The sequence below is a fragment of the Balaenoptera physalus genome (assembly GCF_965194825.1).
Source record: "Balaenoptera physalus genome assembly, chromosome: 18".
NCBI lineage: Eukaryota > Metazoa > Chordata > Mammalia > Artiodactyla > Balaenopteridae > Balaenoptera > Balaenoptera physalus.
Genome location: NC_138899.1, coordinates 78,394,871 through 78,416,512, shown reverse-complemented (window position 1 = coordinate 78,416,512; position 21,642 = coordinate 78,394,871). Strand labels below are relative to the sequence as shown.

Below are 21,642 nucleotides of genomic sequence, written 5' to 3'. Positions count from 1 at the left end.
AAAAAAAAGTAAAATCGAGTATCCACAAATATCCATGAACAGATATATTCTGGCAGTTTTAATAAATAAAATCACATTATTCAAACTACATATACCATTGAATCCAAGCAAGATTATCAGTCTTTGTCCAGAGCATGCTCTAGACTTGTATCTTACTATTTGTCTAAATCAAGAATGAAAATAATCTGGGATCCAACTTAAATGTATTTGAATGCTTTGATCAGTGGAGAAATCATTATAAAGACTGAGGAACTTCATAAGTGGCATCTGGCTTGTTTGTAGGACTTGGACAGAATGCTTTAGGTCTGTCTCTGGGAACTGCAGCAGCTACTTCATCTGCAGGCAACGAAGGCCTTGGAGGGTTAGATTTTAGCAGCTCTTCGGATAAAAAGAGTAAGTAATGTTACTCTTAATTTCACGTTCTAACAGTCCTGTTGAGGGAACTTAAATTCCTATGTCTGGAAGATTGTTAGTTAAATATTCAATAGTAAAGGTATTATTTTTAAGTTTGCATTATATTTCACAAATTTTGTGTGTGTTGTGCATTTAAGATTTTATTTTTGTAGACAACTCAGATTTGTATGTGCATATGTTTTAGGTAACTATCTTAATGCGTGTTTTAATATGCATTTTAAAAATCGAGACCATGGTACATGTTTTGTAACCTATTCCTTCTCGTGTAATATATCACAAGTTTTAGTCAGTGTCCGTAATTCTTTACAAATATTTTAATGCTGCTTAATGTCAGTTTTATGAATGGATATGTCATCATGCAGTCAGCCATCATCCTGCGGTTAGTGTTTGTTTCCAGATCTTCGCTCTGGGAAGCATCACTGTATTGGGTATCCTTGTAGAGAGAGGCAACATAGTATGGTAGTTAAGAGTCGGCTCTGGAGCTGGTTTGCTGGCTGCAGATCCTGGCTTAGCTGTTCACAGGCTCTGTGACCTTATTCAGGCTATCTCGGTGCTTTGTAAAGTAGGGGAAATAACAGTCCCTGCTTCATGGGGTTGGTTCGAGGATTGCTGCTGGTAAAACCTTGGGAGAGCCAGGCACACAGAAGATGCTGTATACTTTTATTATAAATTTTGTTCATATTTTGGTTATTTCCTTAGGGCAAATACCTAGAAATTGAATCATTGGCTTATAGGGAGGGACATTTTGGAGTCTCTTGGCATATATTGTGAAATTGCTTTCCAGAAAGGTTTTACCAATTTATTTACTCACCAACCAGTGTGAATATGCCCTTCTTGCTGTGCTCTTGGCATGCCTAATATCCTTTAAAAATTTTTTTCCAACCCAAATTCATTTTGCAGTTTTCTTGTGGTTGTTGGTTCTGTGTGTGTGATCTGCTTGTTTTTTGTTTCACAACACCTATTCTGTTTCTGATGAAAGCATATTCAGCTGGAGCACGTGCATACACACTGCACTGAACCGCTTGGAAGAGCTTAGAATGGCATAATGCATGACGTTGTAAAATATTCAGTGTCCTATATCTGTATAGGGATTTTAAAACTTGGACATGGGTTTTATTGTAGGAGATACTTGTTTTAAAGAGTGAATTACTATCCTAAAAGTTGGTAAAATCCTTTTGATCTTAGAAAATTTGGATTTATTTCTCTTTGAATGAAAAATTTTAAACATAAGGTCCTGTCTCTTGTTTTTACTTAATTTTCTTTGTAGTAACTCCATAATTCAAAAAATAGCCTTAGATGTTTTAGCAGCTTATTTTTTTTTTACTCAGGTGGAGCAGCCTGTTCAGGGGGCCTTAAAAAGTGTCAGCTGAAGCTCTCGGGACTTAGACTCCTCGGCAGGGAGAGTTCTCAGGGAAGATAGTTGAAAAAGGAAGATTCTTGCCCTTGAAAGAAATAGATGCAAATCAGCTACCTAACTGTGTTTATGTGTACATAAACATGTCTGTAACATGCTGTGTTTAGAGTTTGTGACAAGTCGTGACATCATATGCTGTTTATTAAGAGGCATTCTAAGAAATCCTTAACAATTTTTATTTATACCTTAGTTTGTGTTAACTTAAAATTTGTATTTGGAATACATTGATAAATAACCTATTTTTACACGAAGCTTCTTGAATTTTCTAGGTGATAAAACAGGAACAAGACCAGAGTAAGTCTACAATTTGACTTTTAAAATATTTTAATGAAAGAGTTTTACGTATTAAACTATAGGCCAATGGTATGGTTGGAAATAAATGGAACCTTATAGGTATTTAGAAGAAAAAATCTTTTAAAGTTTTTGTCAAAAATAAAATAATAAGCATAGGCTCTGGAGAGATTATGGAAGGTCAGATCTTTAAGAAAATTTACAACCAATTCTTCCCAGGAAATAGTTGGCTTTTCCCCAAATAATATGGATAAACACAAATATATGTATGTGTCTTTTTAACTTAGTAAATGTTGAACAACTCATGGAACTTTACTCTCGGAGCACTTTTTATTTATATATACAAATTAAAAATGTATATATACCATTTATTTTATATATAAATTACTGTCCCAGCACCATTCACTGATGTTGAAGAGGGAGAATAACCTCCATGTACGTCATATATACATTTGAAGATCATTATTTTCTTGCCAATTGTATTCTCACATAATTTCTATTACATTAAATAAAGCATTTGTAAGTAAATGACGAAGCTCCAGCCTCCCAAACATCTTGTGTGTATTTTAGCCTTGTTACGTAAAGGGAGAAGAGGCGAGAGCCTGCCGTTTGCCCAGGGTTATGTCCCCGAAGTTGTACAGATCTGCGGCTCCCACCATTACAGCCCAGTTTCATTTATTCCTGTCTTCCTTAAATAGTCATCATTCTTTTAAGCTCCTCCTAGGTCTTATTTTGTTGAAGAACAAATTGAAGTTGTAAAATATTGTGAGCAACTCATTGTGAGAAGTTTTATTATTTTTTTATTTAATTTATTTATTTTGTTGTATTTATTTTGTTCTTAAACATTTAGTCAAATGTATCTACATGTACTTATAATAGATGCCAGTCTCCTTAGAAAAGAAACCTCCATGTCAGATGAATTGTTAGTTATTTTGTAGATCACGAAGTTTATTGTTCTTTATAAAGAACTTCAAAATCATCCAAGAAGACTGTAAATGGGGAATATTTGCTCTGTTTTCTTGTATCTTAACACATACTGTTGTAGAACTCAGCTGTCAGCTTTTTTTTTTTTTAACATCTTTATTAGAGTATAATTGCTTTACAATGTTGTGTTAGTTTCTGCTGTACAACACAGCGAATCACCTCCAGGTATGGAAGACCTGAAGAGACATTTCTCCAAAGAAGATATACAGAGCCGTCAGCTTTTTATGCTCTCTGATGTTAACGCGCCTGTGGCATCTTTCTTAGGGATAGTAAAGCACTGAAGGACGAGACTCTGCCTGCCGTCATCTGCCAGGACGTGGACAGCCTGCAGTAAGTGTGCGAGGTGTTGTCAGCAGACGAATCAGACTGGAGTGCCGGGAGGTGTTTCGGGGGACCCTCTCCCCCTCCTGAGCGTTCTAACGTGGGGAGCACGGTGGTGCTTTTAGAAATGAGGGAGAAAGCAGAACAATGGAGTTAAAGAAATAAAGGAATTAAAATTCTGTAACTGCCATTCTGTGAACTGTAGGTGAATTTTTAATAGTTGCTTCTTAACACACTTGGACGTAAAACTCTGACCAGCCTACTTTTTTTTCTGTATAAAACCAAAGGTGTATTTTTTTTTAAACTCAGTTTTATTTATTTTTTTAGGAAATTTGTGAAGGAACAAAAACAAGTCCAAGAAGAAATTAGTAGAATGTCTTCAAAAGCGATGCTTAAAGTGCAGGAAGATATTAAAGCTCTGAAGCAGCTTCTGTCGCTGGCTGCCAGTGGGCTGCAGAGGAACACTCTCAGTATTGACAAACTGAAAATAGAAACTGCTCAGGTAAACTGTCATTTTATTGTAGGAGTTTCGTTAATTTTTTTTTCAAGTAGAAATAGGTCTTTTTAAAATTATGAAGTTTCATACAGACATGCTATGAGAAAACCATATAGCGCATATACTTTTAAATTACTATACTAACAGTTACTGGGTTTTATTGAGTGCTTACTATGTATGAGGCAGTATTCTAAGCAATTTAGATATATTAACCTAGTGATTTTTCACAACAGCCCTCTGAGGTAGGTACTGTTATTACCTCAAACAAGAAAACAGAGAGCTTTGTTTCTAAGAGCATAGATTCAGACCCTGGTAATCCAACTCTAGAGCTTATGCTCCTGACTGCTTTGTTTCATAAGTGTGCCTACTGCCTAAATTATTATACAAGAGGGAAAAACACATTTTTTTAATCTGTCAGTGGTTAAATATAAATTATATCATGCTTTATAGATATTAAGTTCCAGTGACTTGCTAGTTTTGTTAGGTCTCGGTTAATAAAAATGGTAATGAGGCTGATACCTTCTGTCACTAATGTCTACTTGCTTCTTGTCCTGGTGGTATAATACATGGCGTAAAATATCTTCTTCACATCAGTGGGGAAGAATGATGATAGATGATTTACTTGTTTTATATTTCACAGTTGTACAGTATACTTGATCTGATCATGGCAATCTAGAAATCTTTCCCTGAAGTTTTCCCTGATCTGTTAATGAACTTTACGTGATATGCGCCTTTTTAATGGGTTTATCAGGGTGCTGTGCTCTTCATAAATTAAGTGATAATATTTTAAGTAAAAATTTGTGAAGTGCTTTGTGTCTTTTTTTATTGAAATGTAATTGACATATAACGTTATTAGTTTTAGGTGTACAACATAATGATTCAATGTTTGTGTATATTGTGAAACGATGACCACAAGAAGTCTAATTAATACCCATCAGCACAAATAGTTAACAATTTTTTGTTCCTCTTCAGATGAGAACTTTTAAGATCTACTGTCTTAGCAACTTTCAGATATACAGTGTAGTATTGTTACCTGTTGTCACCATGCTGTAGGTTATATCCCCAAGACTTATTTTGTAACTGGAAGTTTTTACCTGCTTATGTGTCTTTAAGTCAACTATTGGAGAATACTTTGTGACATTTTTAATAAATGTGTTACCAAAATAGCTAATCTAAACTATGATACTTAAAGAGGATTCAAAGGCTTTATTGTCTGCTTTCAGGTTTCCTGGTCACTTACAAATTCTTTGGTTAAATATGAATAAAGTATTCCCCCATGTTTCCTTCCCACTTGTTCTTCCCTTATCATCAGATATGTATTTCCTAGGAGGAACAGAATGTTACTTAAGCCTTTAGACTGTGGAGAGTGTTTTGACTCTGATTAAATATTATAGGAAATTCTAAATTTCATGTGTGAAATTTTTATGAAATTATATGCACAAGGTCATTATCAAAGTAATAGAGGAGGCAAACTCAAGGGAAAAAAATGAACACAAGAATGGGAACCATTGTAACTCTCACACTGGGTGATTCCATCCACAAACACTTGTGAGACACTTGTCACATAACCAGACTTGTCTTTCAGAGACAAAAGGAGAACTCCAAAGTACTGAAGTCTCGTGGGGTAAGTGAAATGCCCAAAGACTGAGAAAGAAGAGGGTAGGAGTCGAGAGTTCCCTTAAGGGAAAATGGCTTCTGAGTTGAGTTGAGGAAAGTTTATAGGAGATCTCAAAGGAGTTTGCTCTGTGGTTTCTCTTATTTCAAATACACAGGAATTAGTGCTCTACCCACAGTCTCGTGAATTGCCAATTGAAAACAGAAATATCGACTCCCTTAGTGAAGGAGTTATCCATCTTATTAAATCCAAAACCTTTTGTTCAAAGAAAGCCTTTCTGGGAAATAAAAGCAATTCTGAGGTAAGGAGCAGCGTTGAGATTGTGAAGACCAGAACCTTATGGAAGTAAAGTCTTTCACATGCCCTGTCTGGGGGACATCACTTAAGAGTCCAGATAAGTCGTGTGGTTAATGTTTTCTGTGGGCAGGGCAGGTGCCACATGGTTCGCTGAAGTTATATTGCTGAATCCACAAATTCAGAGAACCTTTTTGAGCATCTGTTATGTGCAGAGCACTTCCTCTGGCATTTGGGATCAAAACACTTAGGGTATCCTAGGGAGAGTGAGCTAAAGCAGTCACGCCAGTGTTCCAGGGACAAGGTGTGACGGAGTGCAGCGGGCTCAGTGGGCGTCCAGCCTCCCTCCGGAGCAGGATGCAGCGGTAGTGGCACATCAAGAGTTGAGCCTTGAGAGCTGTGGGGGTGGTTCCCAGGCTGCGAGGAAGGGGCAGGGTGACAGCGGAAGGCGAGGAGGCAGGAAGAGGGCCTGTTGGAGGACCTGCAGGCCCTTAAGCGTTACGGGAGCCCTGCCAGTGAGACCCAGGCGCGGCTCAGCGCTGGGCAGTCCAGGCTCTGGGCCCGTGTCCGGGGTCATAGGACGGAAGCCTGCGGTGGAGAGTAACACGGAGGTGGAAGGGACAGTTAGAGACTGTTAGAGACTTCACAGGTGGGCAGTAAAATGAGGGCAGGAAGTTGCTGCAGGGGACATAAAGTTAGGATAAGAGACTTCTTTTTAAATAAGGGAAACTTAAATAGACGTTGAAATAGAGGTTGCGGAAGCAATGAAATGATAGGAATGTGGAGTGTAAGTGGGTTAGACACATTATGAGTCTTGAAAAACCATTGGCTGGAAGATAAGAGTGGCACTGAAGAGGAGTGGAAGGGAGGTTAAGTGTGTGAGGTATAAAAAATTGGGCCCCTAGACTCAGGTCTCAGGTCTTCCAGCTGCGTGGCCTTGGGCAAATTACTTAATGTCTCTGTAACTTCGTCACCCACTTTATAGAGTTGTTACTGAGGAGTGACCATGATAGTAGAAGGAGAGCCTGTAGCACAGGGCTTGGTACACAGTAAGTAAGTACCCAGAATGTTAACTGCTGCTGTCATCAACCTCAGGGTTATTTTATTACTACTACCTTGCTTTTTATAAATAGTGTTTTCTATAGTTGTATTATTACAGATTTTAAAATAGTAACACTATCTTTAACTGTGGATGAATTCACTTCACAAATCCTACAGGAATCCATGGTTTCTTAAAATAGACCATAAATTTATTATAAAGTTTGTTAAAAGTGTAGTTTGTCTTGCCTGGAAGGAGGTTTTAGCACCTTGTACAGCGGCTTCATCCATAATAAGTTCTCACAGCATATGAAGCTCCGGGAATGGCATTGTTGAAGTTTCAGTCCAGAGGTAGTTAGTATTTTTAGCCTAACTTTTAATTGGCTTTTTCTTTTTTTTAACCTCTATTATATCAGGAGTTAAAAAATGCTGAAATAGCTTTAAGAACCCAGAAAACACCACCTGGACTCCAACATGAAAATACAGCTCCTGCTGAGTAAGTTAAACAAATGTTTCTCTCTTTAAAAAAGCAGAACAGTAAAAACAGTATACAGGGTAGGGATTTTTAGTTTACTTTGTAGCAAGTCTGGGCACTTTATGTGGATTTTTAAATTTAACTCTCATAATAACTCTGAGAGGGTATATTGTCCCCATTTTATTGAAAGGTAAGTGAAGGCTAAGGTCTGAGCTTTTACCCACTATTATGCAGTTGCACTTCATATTACTTACAGGGTCTATTCTACTTGATTACATTGTGCAGATAGTAGAAACTTACATTTATACCCATAAGGACTTTCAATTAAAAAATACTTTATGATAGTCCCTTCCTTAAACAGGGCATACTAAGTATAGTTTAACTCTTTCACTTATTTCCAAAACTTTTATTTGCATACATAATAAATCTTCAGGAAGAAAAATTACAAAGTGTAGATAAGTGAACCTGAAAAACCCGCCTGTACCCAGCTTGTGTATTCATGTGGTTTCCATGCATGTGGTATATGTCTTGTCTGTGTTGTGCAAGAGAATAATAGCTAATATTCTCAAATGCTTGCCATATGCCACGCAGCGCTCTTGGCACTTCACCTGCTGTATCTGCTTTCCCACAAACCCTCCACAGCTGTCACATTCCAGTCTTAGAGATGAGGAGCCTGAGGCATGAAGAGGAGAATCCTGAGCTTCTGAGTGGTAGGGGTCTGTTTGACTCCTGGCCCCTCACCCTTTTTTTTTTTTTTAACTTTTTATTATAGTTTCAGATTTACGAAAAAGTTTCAAGAATGAAACAAAGAATTCTCATGTATCTTCCATCCAGATTCCCTGCATGTTAACATTTCTACTGTAGTTTTGTTCCTTGCTCTCCATATGTGTAAATACATTTTCCCCCTGGACAGTTAGAGTTGCTTGCAGACATGATACCCATTAATGCTTGAGTACTTTAGAGTGTGTTTCTTAAACATAAGGATACTCTCTTACATAACCACAGTACAGTGATCCGAATCAGGACTGGACAATGGCAGTGACACTCCTGCCTTACTCAGATTAGCGTGGGATGAGCTCCTTTGCTGGACTTCCGCAGTATTTTATTCTGCTGTCCTGTTCTTCATGCTGCCATCAGAGATAATTTTGAGATGGGTTGAATTGTGTGATTTTCCACTGTGAAAAGCTTTCACAGTTCCCCATTTCTTGTGGAGTCGTGTTCAGACTGCGTTTTGTGCTATTCAAGGTCCCTTTTTATCTTTCTAGCATTCTCTCGTTAAATTTATCAGAATAGTGATTATAATTACATACTCTTTCTGTAGTACACTGTAGTGTTTTCAGATTATAAATATCAATAGTATTTCAGATTATAAACGTAAGAACTGTAAGTATTCGGCTGTAAAATCTAGTTGACAATTGCACGTTTTTTTTTAACTTTTTCTTTTGAATTTTAGACTTATAGAAAAGTTGGAAAAATGGTAGTACAAAGAATTTTTTTATATCCCTTACCTGCTTCCCTTACTGTTAACATATTACATAATCATAGTATAATTATCAAGAACAGGATTAACACTGGTACTGTATTAACCAAAATACAGAACTTATTTGAATTTTACTGTCTTTTCCACTAATGTACTTTTTCTGTTCTATGATTCTTTTCACACTGGATTTAGTTGTTGTTTCTCCTTAGTCACTTCCAATCCGTAACATTTATTCAGTCTTTCCTTTTCTTTGATGACCTTGACATTTTTGAAGAGTATTAAGTTATTTTGTAGATTATCCCTTAATTGGTATTTTTTCATGATTGGAGTAAGGCTGTGCATCTATTTTTGATACCTTGATAACTTACAAGTTTGGGTTTTTGTTTCAGTAATATCTGTGTCACTTAAAGATACATTATGTCATCAGACTAATTCAAAGGCCCTACTTAAACAGGGGCATATTTTTGTTGGAATTTTGAATATAAAGGAAACAGTGTTTTAAAACTGTGATCTGACTTGGTAAATGTTATTGTGTAGCTACTTCAGAATCCTGGTTCAGCAGTTTGAGGTGCAGCTCCAGCAGTACAGACAACAGATTGAAGAACTGGAAAACCATCTTGCCACCCAAGCGAACAATTCACATATCACCCCTCAAGGTAACATGCTTTCCGTGGTAATTTTTTTTTTAATAGCACCGTTTTTTCAGTTAGAGAGCTTAAGTTGTTGTTATATAGTCGATATTCTAGATTATTACTAGTAGTTGTCTTAAACTGCTATAAGACAATTTCCTTAAAAGTCCTCGATTAGATCTTTATTTCCTATAAATATAAAATGCTTTGTTATGAATTGTTATGATGTAATGGGCAGATGTCCTAGGGCACCGCACCCACCCCCCCGCCCCCCAGATTACTGATGGAGGAATCCTTCTCTCAGTCTGTTTTGCTGTCTTCTCTCATCCATGGAAGTATTGGTGTAGTTTATTCATCCTATACATTAACTGTACCAAAAATTGGACTCAAGTAATAGAAAAATAATATCGATTGTGTCGTATACATATTTGTGTGATAATATGTTTTTCTTTTATAGATTTGTCAATGGCTATGCAGAAAATTTATCAAACATTTGTAGCTTTAGCTGCACAACTTCAGTCTATTCATGAAAATGTGAAGGTGAGTTCTCATTGCCTGTTCATCTATCTGGACATCTACACCCAAGTGAAGTATTTATTTGTTCATTCACAGGACAAAAGTATCCATGCTTATTACAGAAATAGCTAAAGTTATATGTAAGTGAAAAAGACTAAAACTAAAATAATCCAAATCATGCCCAGACACAACCATGGATAAGATCTTTAAAAAAAAAAAAAAAATCCAAGTGTCCTATGCACTCTGTTATTTTAACTTTTTTCATCATTGTGAACCACATTCCATGTTCATACACACACTTCTTCACCGTCGTCTTTAGTAGTCAGGCAGGATTTCACTGCATGTGTGTACGTAGTTTGTGTAACCCGTCGTCTTCTGTTGGACATTGGGTTGTTTCCATCTCTTTTAGTTTATTTCTGTAGAAAGTAAACAGTCTTAGTAGCAAAATCATGTCTCACTGCTTTAATTTTATGTGTGTTTTAAATGTTTATTGATCCCTGCATAAAAAAACTTCCTAACAACATTTGTCCCTTCTAAACACAGGAAACACAGGTATTTATTAAAATAATAAAAATAAAATAATTTGTCACTGAATATTTTGAACCTTGTGTAATATGTTCATTTTTAGAAATTATTTGGGTGAAATGTTAATATACATACACTTTTTCCAATCAAGCAAATATAATTAAAGTCTTTCTTGGAATTATGTATAGTCAGAGAAAACCTTTAAAATTCAAAGCATCCAGGGACTTCCCTGGTGGCGCAGTGGTTGAGAGTCTGCCTGCCAATGCAGGGGACACGGGTTCGAGCCCTGGTCTGGGAAGATCCCACATGCCGTGGAGCAACTGGGCCCGTGAGCCACAATTACTGAGCCTGCGCGTCTGGAGCCTGTGCTCCGCAACAAGAGAGGCCACGACAGTGAGAGGCCCGTGCCCGGCGATGAGGAGTGGCCCCCGCTTGCCACAACTAGAGAAAGCCCTCGCACAGAAACCAAGACCCAACACAGCCATAAAATAATAAAATAAAATAAAATAATTAAAAAAAAAAATTCAAAGCATCCAAACCTGAGTCTAAATAAATTCTTAACTGTAATAGAATTTCATGGAGATTACCAATATTTTCATTTTTATTTTTATTTTAATTTGATGCATGGTAATAGAATTTTTTTTAAGTTAACCTCTTAAATCATACCATTTTTGAAGTGATAGCACACTTCAAACCTTTTGCTTTAATAGATTTAAAATTTTAAACCAAATCTTTAAAATAATTTAGTTTTAAAGGAGGAATTTTTATTAAATTCTCTTGAAACTTTGTCTATAATAAGTGTTTAGTTTTTTAGAGTGCTAAAGGTGATTCTCTGTTGGCACTTTGAAGTCTGTGTTCTGCAGATGTTTTTTCCCATTAAGTTTTATTATGAAAGTTTTCAAATATACACAAAAGTAGAGCACTATTACAATGAATGCTCAGGTACCCACCACCCAACTTGGGCCATTATCAAGATCCTGCTGACCTTGTTTTATCAGTTCTCCACACATGCTTTTTTCCCCTGGAGTATTTTTTTTTAATTAATACATTTTTATTTTATTAAAAAATTTTTTTTATTGAAGTACAGTTGATTTCCCTGGAGTATTTTAAAGGAGATCTGAGACACATCATTTGTAAATATACATGTTTTTTCAATGGCAGTTTCTTCTCTCTGGTTTGAAAACTACGTTTTTCGGTAACAGGGCCATAATAACAATGAGACAGAGATTGGCACAAAAAACTCCAGTTCATGTTGGATAAACTTTACCTGAAATTTTGACCTACTCCTTTTTTTAATACACATCCCAAGAACCCAAAGGATGTTCCATGATCAGATTTGACATATATTTTCAGCTGCGTTTAGTAAACTGTAATTTCTAGACTTGTTCACCTCTTATAAGAGGTTTTTTTTTGTTCCTTTTGTGGTGTTATTCACAACACAGAGAACCTGTTGAAACAGGCTCGAGCCACCTGATCAGCCAGGCCTCCACAACATTGACAAAATTAGGCGTAAATTTTATTAATTCTGTAGATCATGGCTGGTGTCAGTTTTTTGTTTTTTTTTTTTAAAAACTAAATGTCTTTTTTAAGTTTCTAAAGTAGGTCATTATTTCCCATTATCTGAAGTAGAACTAAAATTTATGGGCTATTGATGTCACACGCTGCATGGTATGTGCTTGTAATCGCACAGAAAAAGGGAGAATGCGTTTGGGGGAGATCCGTTCTCGTAAGCTGTGGTTTCTGATGTCGCAGACCCACTTCTGAGTGTATTTCCCCAGTTTCCAGCTCTCGGCAGGCCCACTTGCACACGTTGCAGAGGTGGGAAAGCTTGGAACTGGAGCATGATATGCTGACGTCCACACGGAAGGAGGCGATAGCTTTCAAATGCTGGAAATACCTGTCACAACCCAAAGCCTCATATTTACTAATTTCCGCTAAGAACAGGTTGGAAATATGAAAATCTTAACGTCTCTTCAAAAGTAGTATAAACCTGATCTAAACTAAGCTAAAGCCTTAAAGTATTTAATAATTCTAAGGTGAAACAGAATCCTTCCTATTAATGGCCTTAATTAAGGCAAATGTTGTATTGGGTAATCGAGCCCACTTTATGAACTTGGTGATTTTTCTTTCTTACTCTGAAATTATAAACTCTCTCTCTTCTTTTCCCCCCAGTTTGGTTACATAAGCTCAACATGAGTTATTCTCATTGTAAAATAAACAATGTTGATCAAGTAAGAGCCCTCTTTATACCCTCCAAACTCTCTCTGCTTAGGTGATGTCTTATTTTAGTATGTGTCACCCATGCCTTTTATTATTTATTTATATATACTGATAAAAAAGGTATTTAACAAATATATATTTAGTGGGCTTTTTTTTTTTTTAAAGCTCTTTGAATCTAAAAGTTATCCAAAGTTTGGCCTTTGGAGGGGAAATTTTCATGAGAAACTGAAATATTTAACATTTAAAATGGGATTTTAGATATTACTTTGCTTGTCTAAAAGCTTAGCTGACTTATTTTAAAGGGGGCCTCCTGAAGCCAGAATATGTTAGGCAGTTGATCGTAAAGACATATGACTAAAATAGGGAAGACAGTATACAAAGGTGTGATAGAACTCTCCGATCCATCGCTCAAATCCTTCTGATTTGAGGGTTAGATTAAGTGTGTAATGTTGGCAGTGTTTTTGGTCTGTCTTTGCTAACTTATTTCATGGTTATATTCATCCTTATATTATCCAAGTCGCACAAAACTTGATTAACCTTTTCTTTTTTTCATTCCTGTAGGTGCTCAAAGAACAGTACCTTGGCTACAGGAAAATGTTCTTGGGAGACGCTGTGGATGTGTTTGAAGCCAGGCGAGCAGAAGCCAAGAAGTGGCAGAATGCGCCCAGAGTCACTACTGGACCCACCCCTTTCAGCAACATGCCAAACGCAGCAGCCGTTGCCATGGCTGCAACACTTACACAGCAGCAACAGCCTGCTACAGGTCTGAATGCATTCAAGTTATAGCTTCTTACTGTTAAAATGCAGAGCATTTATGTGCATTTTTATGAGTCTTCCTTTTGTGTTAGCACTGAAGAAATTTCTATGAGTAGCTGTTCCCATACAGTCTAAAAATTGTGATGGACACAATTATAAACATATACCTGATAAAAATGCAGGGTAGTCTTAGCAATAATTATACATCAATTAGATACTGAATATTGTGAATTAATGTTACTTGCTGTATTGCTATAAATGCCCTTTAGAACATGGTGTTTCACTACTGAATCACATTTAAGAGCAACAGATTCTAAAATTGTGACTGTATTGTGTATTGTTGTAAAGTCAGAGGTAAACCAGCCCTAGGTTGCACTTTTCGTACCTGATGCTGACGGGTGGTTTGCCCTCACGTGCAGTGGCTGCAGAATGCCCGCACCCAGGATGAAGTGTGTCTTTATCGACTGAAGGTGTGTTGAAGATCAGTAGGTTTGTTTGGTCAGAGAACAGGCCTTCGTAACCACATTTGGAAGAAGGTACATGCTAGAATTGTTTGTACCTTTTCAAAATGAACAGACCAGTGGCAAGAGCAGGAAAGAATGTTATGCGATGCTTTGGATTATACATGAAGAAGTATGAGCTGGGAGGTTGAGCAGATGAAAACAACTGGTGAGATACTGGAAAGCAGATAATTTTAGTCCTTGGTTTAATTTCACTTCTTATGAGGGAAACATTTTTGTGGTCTAGTTCTGCAGTGTTTAGTTTGGTCTTGTGTCTTTCAGAGATGATTACTTATCTTTTTACTCCTGCAGTCCCTATTTTGTCAGGCTTGAAGTGTGACATAGAAAAATATAGTCTTAATGGATACTGATTTTTTTTTTTACTTGTTCATAAATTTTTGTGTAGTGCTTATTAGTTATTCTGTAGCATGTGTGTTTCTGAGAGTTCCTTATAGTCCAGTAGTAAATTATAGTACAAAAAAGTAAAAAACGTACATCTCTAGATTGCGTTCAGGCTGCCTCTACTAGGGAAGCGTTCTCTGTGTTTCACTATTTGGCAGTTTAAAAAATTGTTCCTCACATTTGGGGATGACAGAATTGACTTACCATCAGTAAATGGTTGATGATAGATTTATGCCAAGCCCTCCGCGCTCCATGGCTGGACCCATGTGAATAGTGGCTGACATAAGGACTGTGTAGTAGTTCTCTAGCTGGCTGGAGTATAGGGTTGCGTTCTCCAGTTGCAGAGGGAAAAGAAGTCACTATGGAATTGGTTCCTATCAGGTCATTATGGGATGGATAGATATCAAATCAACCCCATAATGACGATCATCAGTTCTCATGATTATTTACCCAGCTAATCAAACTAACTGTAGTACCAGTTTACTTTTTAGAGTTAATATTAATCCTAAAATAGATCAGAGAAGCGGGATTTGGTTAAGTGTTCTTTAAACATAAGGGATTTCTATTCTAATCAATAAAACTTGAGAAAAGTCAGTTAACTAAACTGTTATGCTGTAAGGGAATTTAATTATGTTCTTTGGTGTACAGCTAAAATTGAGGCAGAACCACCTGTCGGATTTTTGTTTTATAAACTTTCTTACGTAGGCCGCTTTGAGAGGTTTGTAGGTTTTCACTCTTACGTTTTGGGCTCATGGGCACCTGAAGAAGTATGTTCATCCTGTATGAGCGCCTCCTGTGTGCTAGGCTCCAGGGACGTAAAGGTAAACAGTAGAGATGCGGTCTCTGCTCTCTGTGGTGGTGGAGGGTATGAGCTGAACTCAGAGTCATCATCTTGAAGAGCCTTTTGCTCACGTGCTTTAATTTTTTGTGGACTTTCACCAGGCTTTGGGGAAACTGACCGCCTTGTACACTCCCTGCACTTGTGAAGCCCACATAAGGGCTTTCTAATCAGGTGGCAGGAATTGTAATTTATTAACTTAAACAGTCTTACAGTGTTTTCATTTTGAGTTGTACGGATTTTTGGAACTGAGAAGCTAAACAAGAGCGATCATTTCGTATTGTCTTCTTGTTTCCCACTTGTTTCTCTAAGGGTCTCGCACGCTCCACAGCCCATCCCTTTATGTCTCTCCCCGTCAGGATTAGCTATTTTAGTCCTGTCACCACTAGAGTGAGACGCAGCAGCTCTGTTAGATGCATGCAGCCCATTTAGAAATGCCCCTCTTCATTGCATTGTGCTCTGTACCCAGTGACTTATTCTTCTGTCCTGTGACGGATGAAATCTTTTTAAGTGCCAGTAACAAATTTTAAAGACCATCTAGATGAAGCTGAGTGAGGCTTGTGTGCTGTTTTTATACAGCCCTGTTGGTGTGTGCAAGGTTTGAGTTGTCAGGGGGGTTTTGCTTCTGTTTGCATATGGATTCTTGACTTTTTAATGTAAAAATGCAGACAGCTTCTTAGGCTGATACCTTCTGAAGGTGCTTTCTGTGTAGTCTTTCTTGGAGGTGGAAGTATGGACATAAGTGACTTCTTGATCCTTCTTCAATGCCTTTTAATGAAAAAAATATATATATGATAGAACTTAGGCCTGTGTGATTTATGGTTATTGCTTCTGAAGGCTGAAGAGAACTGATGAAAAACTCTGCAGGCTATTTTGTATGAAATAAGCATCATACATGGATTACGTGATGGCAGATCTGGAGTACACTTGTCCACCAGTGCTTCCGAAGCCTCTTAAAAAGCTTAAGACATTTACTTTAAGCTTTTCGGTATAATTTTAACTTAGGATAGATTGTTTTAAGCTAATGTACTGGGATTAAGTTTTGCTGTTGTGTTTTGACACTTTTAAAAGTTCTTGATGTTTACATAAAAAGACTTTTCTCATGTGACTTAGCTGCTGTTTTTAAGAAGAGCTGAGACATTTTGTTAGGAATTCCTACTTTCTAGCTTTTAGTGTAGGTTTGGACGTTTAAGGTGTAGTGTTAAATAGGAAACTTCTTCATTTTAGTTTCTTGTGGTTTTATGATTTTGTTATATTTAATAACCAAAGGACATTCCCCATTAAATCAGTAAAATTTTTGAAATTGGGGAAGACATTTTTTGTTTTTTAAGAAAAATTATTATTTTAAAAAATATGAGTTAGGAATAACCATGCTAGTGACATTAGGTATTTTGAGTGATCATTGAAAATTATAAAAAATTTTAGCACTTTAGTCCTTTTCCTGTGAATGCAGTTTTACTTTTAAGAAAGTAGAATTTATTCTGGAAAATATGAATTACAGTGCTAAACTTGATTTTGTTGTGTGTGAATATATTATTCAGTAACTTTTGTAAAATGTTACTCTACATGAAGATTTCACTTTGGGCAATCATTGGGATATGTTACTACTAACTTGGTTTTATTTATGGAACTAAGAGCCTCTCATTGAATGACTAATGACTATTCAGATTTTAAAACAGATTTCTTGAACTGTTTACGTAACATTTGCCTGAAGGATGTAGATTCTGCTTTCTAATAGTGAAACTAATTTATATGGTGGCCAGAGTGTAATATATGCTGATACTTTGGCATGGGAGATATTTATCATGAGTTTTTACTATTAAAAATGTTATACATTTGCCTACTAGTTTTATAAATGATGTTGCCTTCAGAATTTGTGTGAAGGTACAAAACTCAAAATATCATGTACCTGTTGTGCAATGGAAAGTCTTGTCATCGTTAGAGTTCTTGATTACCTGGATCCTGAATATTAATGACTAGAGTTGCTCTTAAAAGCAGACCCGCACACAACACGAAGCATGTTACTTGAGTAACTCTTAGGACTTGTAGGGCTGAGGGCTGTGGTGTGCATTATGCTCTAGGGTCTTCCACCAGCAGTGCCTCCTGTGAACATGTGACACTTAAGTCTCTCAATGTTAAAGAAACTGGACGTGTGTTTCCTACATATTACTCTCATTAGAAATAAGAGGGTAATATGCTTAGTTTCTTTTTCCTGTAGTAACATTTTACAAAAGAGCTGCTAGGCAGGTATTTTATTCTCAAATTGATCTCAAACTGGATGTAAAAATTTAAATCTTTTTTTAATTTATTTTTTAATAGTGGTGTAAGAACTCTGGCTGCTGTCAGTCCGTATTCTTTATTTTCTGGGTAGAAGCTGTCTGGAAAGTCCAGTTTCTGTCCCAGTGTAGCAAAACGTAGTTCCTTAGTTTCTTTTTTCTTCTCTTTCTTTTTTATTTAATGTTTTATAATTTTACACTACCTTTTTGAATATACGAACCTCATTCTTCATCGAACAGCTTGAAGGCTTTGATTTCTTTAAGAAGCCTGAGTATCAGTCTGCGTATCACTTTGGCAGTTCCCTCAGCTTTGAGATGCGCTGATCACTGCGCTTGAGAAAGACAAGGCTGAAGATTGGACTATGAAATTTATCAAATAATTTTCATAAATTATTAAATATGAGAGATTTATAGATTTTTGTATTCTGCTTAGTTAAAAAAAAAAAAGTAGTTAAAAAAGAGAGGCTAGTAAGTTTGATGCTATTCTTGCCAAACAAACTCAGCCAAAATCTTTAAAGTAACAAATGGGAAAAGGATCACTAATCGTTCTGCATCTGAGTACATTTTCCAAAATGTTGGAAAGAAACTTCTGAATTGAAATCTTGAATGTATTGAATCTGTCAAGGTACACAGCGGTGCCTTTGTAAATGTTCATTCTCTATCTTATTTAATCAGGTGATAAGTGGTGTAATGTAGCAGAGCTTAACAGTAGAACTCAGTTACCACTCTTTGTGAACAAGTTGGAATTGTCATGTTACTGTGTAATTGATTTGCTTTAAGATGAACAATAAATTTAATAAAATAAAACATTGTCTTGTTTTTTATCTATTTATTTATATATCATTTATATTTCCTATAAGAAATCATGCCTAGTTTTTGGTACTTACTCTTATGAAGTAACATGATGGTTTTGCATGTTAGTGTCAGTCTCTTTTGATCAATTGAGACTTGACTCTAACAGTTAAGGAGCTTATTTTAAAACGAAAAAAAGTAAAAACGTTTACTGAATACAGCAACTAGTTTTATCAGAAAACAAGCGGAGAGATCTAAAACCATTCTAGAAGTAAAACTAAAAGAACTATAATTTACAATACATTAAAGATTTCAAATTATTTGGTAGGTTAAACTAACACTCATCTTTCCATGTGGTAAGCCTCTTTTAATTGTCTAGTGTGAACAAGTTAATTTTTTTTAAATTTATTTTTTGGATAGGTAAATCAGCTGGGACAGATAAATTAGGCTGGGGAGACATCCTGAAAACTAAGTTTTAGCAAATAGAATTTGTTAAAAGTAATCACTGTTCATTTTAAAAATAATTTCATAAAGTAACTTTAATCTTGAAAGAGTAAGGCAAATTTGTTTTTTTTCCCCCCCCCCATTTTTTTTTTTTTTTTTTTTTTTATACCAGGGCCACAGCCATCTCTGGGAGTTAGTTTTGGAGCGCCATTCGGCTCAGGTATTGGCACTGGCTTGCAGTCAAGTGGCCTAGGTTCTTCAAACCTTGGAGGTACACTTTCACTTTTCTCGTATTGCATTGGACTGTGATACACTTGAATTGCTACCGGCCTGTAAACCCTTGAGGATCTGCTCTTTGGGAAGTTAAGGTTCTATCTGGCAAAAAAAGGATTCTCCAGACATAATCAGTGCTTTCTAGTATTAGACTTAGAACTTAAAAAATCATTTCATGTCTGTGAATAGTCAATATAAAAACGTAGTAAAAATCAAGTGGTAGGGATGTTCGTCTTTTCAAAGGAATATGCTGAAATATGAACTTGAAAATTACTTAGTTTTATTAAATTAACTTAAAAAAAATTAGTTGGAGTCCAAACTACTTCTGGACATACATTCTCCTAAGCATCTTCTCTTTCTGCAAATGAACACTTTAAATGGGGAAATAATTGTATTATAAATCGAACAACTTGACTTCTGTCCATTCCTAAGCACTTTTGGCATATTTGCCTTTATGCATATTTGTATACATAGGCAATTAAGTTTATCTCAGTAGATTCATAAGTTAACTCTAACTAGTAAGGTAAGTCTTCTGCAAAAACATGCTAAATACAAATGCATTCCCAATTCTCTGGTGCGGATAATTGAAGGTTGATTGTATTTTGACAGGTGCATTGTCATGTAACGAATAAGATTCCCTTATTTCCATTAAAATATATCCTTATAAGAGGGAAAGCCTATAAGCTGTTATGGTTATGTAATATATTACACTCTAATAGGAATTATTAGGATTATGGCAGACAGCGTAATTCCTATGATCTATATTCCAGTTTGTCGCCATATTTCATAGAGTTACGGGCAGTAATACCGTCAGGCTCAGTATTTTAGATAAGCTGTTGCAGAGTAGCCGAGGATGAATCGGATTTCATTTTCTGAGCACTTGAAACCAACCTTCCAGCACTTGGCAAAATCCCCTCTTGCAGTCTGTATGATGAAGACACGTGCTTCGTTTAAATTGTGACTGTAGTGTTGTTAGGAGAGAAGCCTCGATGCTCCCCCTCCCGCGTCCTCAGCATTGCGTTGCTGGTCCTGTGGCACGAGCCTGCTTTTCCTGAGTAGCTGTAGAGTGACCGACCCCTGTGTAGTCACGCAGGGTTCCAGTGGTAAACTTCGTAAGTGGGAGTGTCTTCGCAGAAAGCAGAGTAAAATTACTGTGCGGTACTTTGCATTTAAACTGTTGTGCGTGCCTTGCTTATTTATGAATTTAGTCTTTTTTTTTTTTTTTTCCCCGAAATGCAATATCCTTAAGTAGGTATGTGTCTATCTTTTTGACTAAAATCATACTTGAACGGTCACTGAAATTTCTAGTCCATTTGGGAGAGAAAGTACTAATATGATCTTGTTTTTTATGGCTTTGTTCTTTAAAAATTACGGATGGGTCATAAGCTTAGTCTAAGTAGATCTAAATGTTTTATTTCAGAATTGATCTGGTTCTTCCAAAAGTCTTATGCAAAGGAGTAAAGCAGATCTCCTTAGTAAGGCCGTGGTTCTCAACACTGTTTATTAGACCACTGATAATTTGGGTGTTAACTTGTCAGTATCCTTTCACCTGTGTTTTTACCTGCCGTGTGTGTCTCTCTATCACCCCCACTAGGCTTTGGAGCTAGCTCTGGTTTTGGATGCAGCACCACAGGGGCCTCCACATTTGGATTTGGAACAACAAATAAACCCTCAGGAAGTCTTAGTGCAGGTTTGTGTGTTTTGGCCTGAACTTCAGGCAGATTCAAAGGTGCACATTATTTAATTTTAAAAGTATAAGTGTTGTTATTTGCGGTATCCAAAAAAGATCCCTGATTCCGTTTCTACCCACTGGATGAAGCCTGCAAGCCTACTAATCATATATAGCTTTCTCTCTCTCATATGCTGAAGGTCAGGTTTGTAGAACGTTTCTAGCAACTTAAGTTTGATATAATAAATAATTACATCCTCTTTTTAACTAAGTAGAGATTATTTTGAACCCAAAGGCTAGTTTTATGTTTAAACAGTTTTCTTCATTATTACAAAAATGAACCCATTGCGAAAGTTTTATCATTATTCATTCAGGAGAATAGTTTCTCTTCTAAAGAGGTGTTCTTTAGTTATAAGCCCCCCTGATTTTAAGAATACCAGTCTTACAAATGATGATTAACTGGATTCTTTGTTCATTTTTGACATAGGGTATAGTCTCTTGACGCTTCTAGTAGAAACTTCCAAATTCCATCTACTTTTGCATTTGTTTCTATATTTGTAAATAATGACTTGTTTTAATGTGCAATTCTTAGGGATAAATAGCATGCCTAAAATAGTAATACCGATTAAAGTTTTTAATTGTGGGAATTTGAAGGAAATTCCATTTAAAATTAAGTGGTGTTTAAAATCAGTAGTTCCTAGGGAGTAAGATAATAGAATTCAGTGGTATCAGGATTATAATATGCATATATTAACATTAGTTAGCTAGGCAGTAATAGTATTTGATCTTAATTATTTGAGGGCTCTTATAAAATCAAAACAATTGGTACTACTCTTCTGTGTATTCATTGTCCTGAAAATTGTGGGTTAAGGCTTTCTTGGAGGACTTAGAATTGCAAGGGTGGGTCCAAAGGCTGTGAAAGTCTCTTCTTTACATTTTGATAAAATGTTTCCGGAGGGCTGAGGAGGAGGGTACCTTGG

General features: G+C 36.4%; 1 protein-coding gene across 16 annotated transcripts in view; it reads left to right on the top strand.

Moving 5' to 3' along the window:
- The window catches only part of NUP58 (nucleoporin 58), a 44,233-nt gene that overhangs the window by 10,738 nt on the left and 11,853 nt on the right, over positions 1–21,642 (top strand). For 6 of the 16 annotated variants that reach the window (XM_082435334.1, XM_082435335.1, XM_082435330.1 and 3 more), the window contains 10 exons: positions 283–393; positions 2,098–2,122; positions 3,368–3,433; positions 3,752–3,926; positions 7,284–7,363; positions 9,360–9,478; positions 9,909–9,991; positions 13,274–13,475; positions 18,893–18,991; positions 20,588–20,683. In XM_082435334.1, coding sequence (XP_082291460.1) covers positions 283–393; positions 2,098–2,122; positions 3,368–3,433; positions 3,752–3,926; positions 7,284–7,363; positions 9,360–9,478; positions 9,909–9,991; positions 13,274–13,475; positions 18,893–18,991; positions 20,588–20,683 — 1,056 coding nt within the window. The other 10 variants (XM_082435341.1, XM_082435336.1, XM_082435328.1 and 7 more) reach the window with 7 other exon arrangements.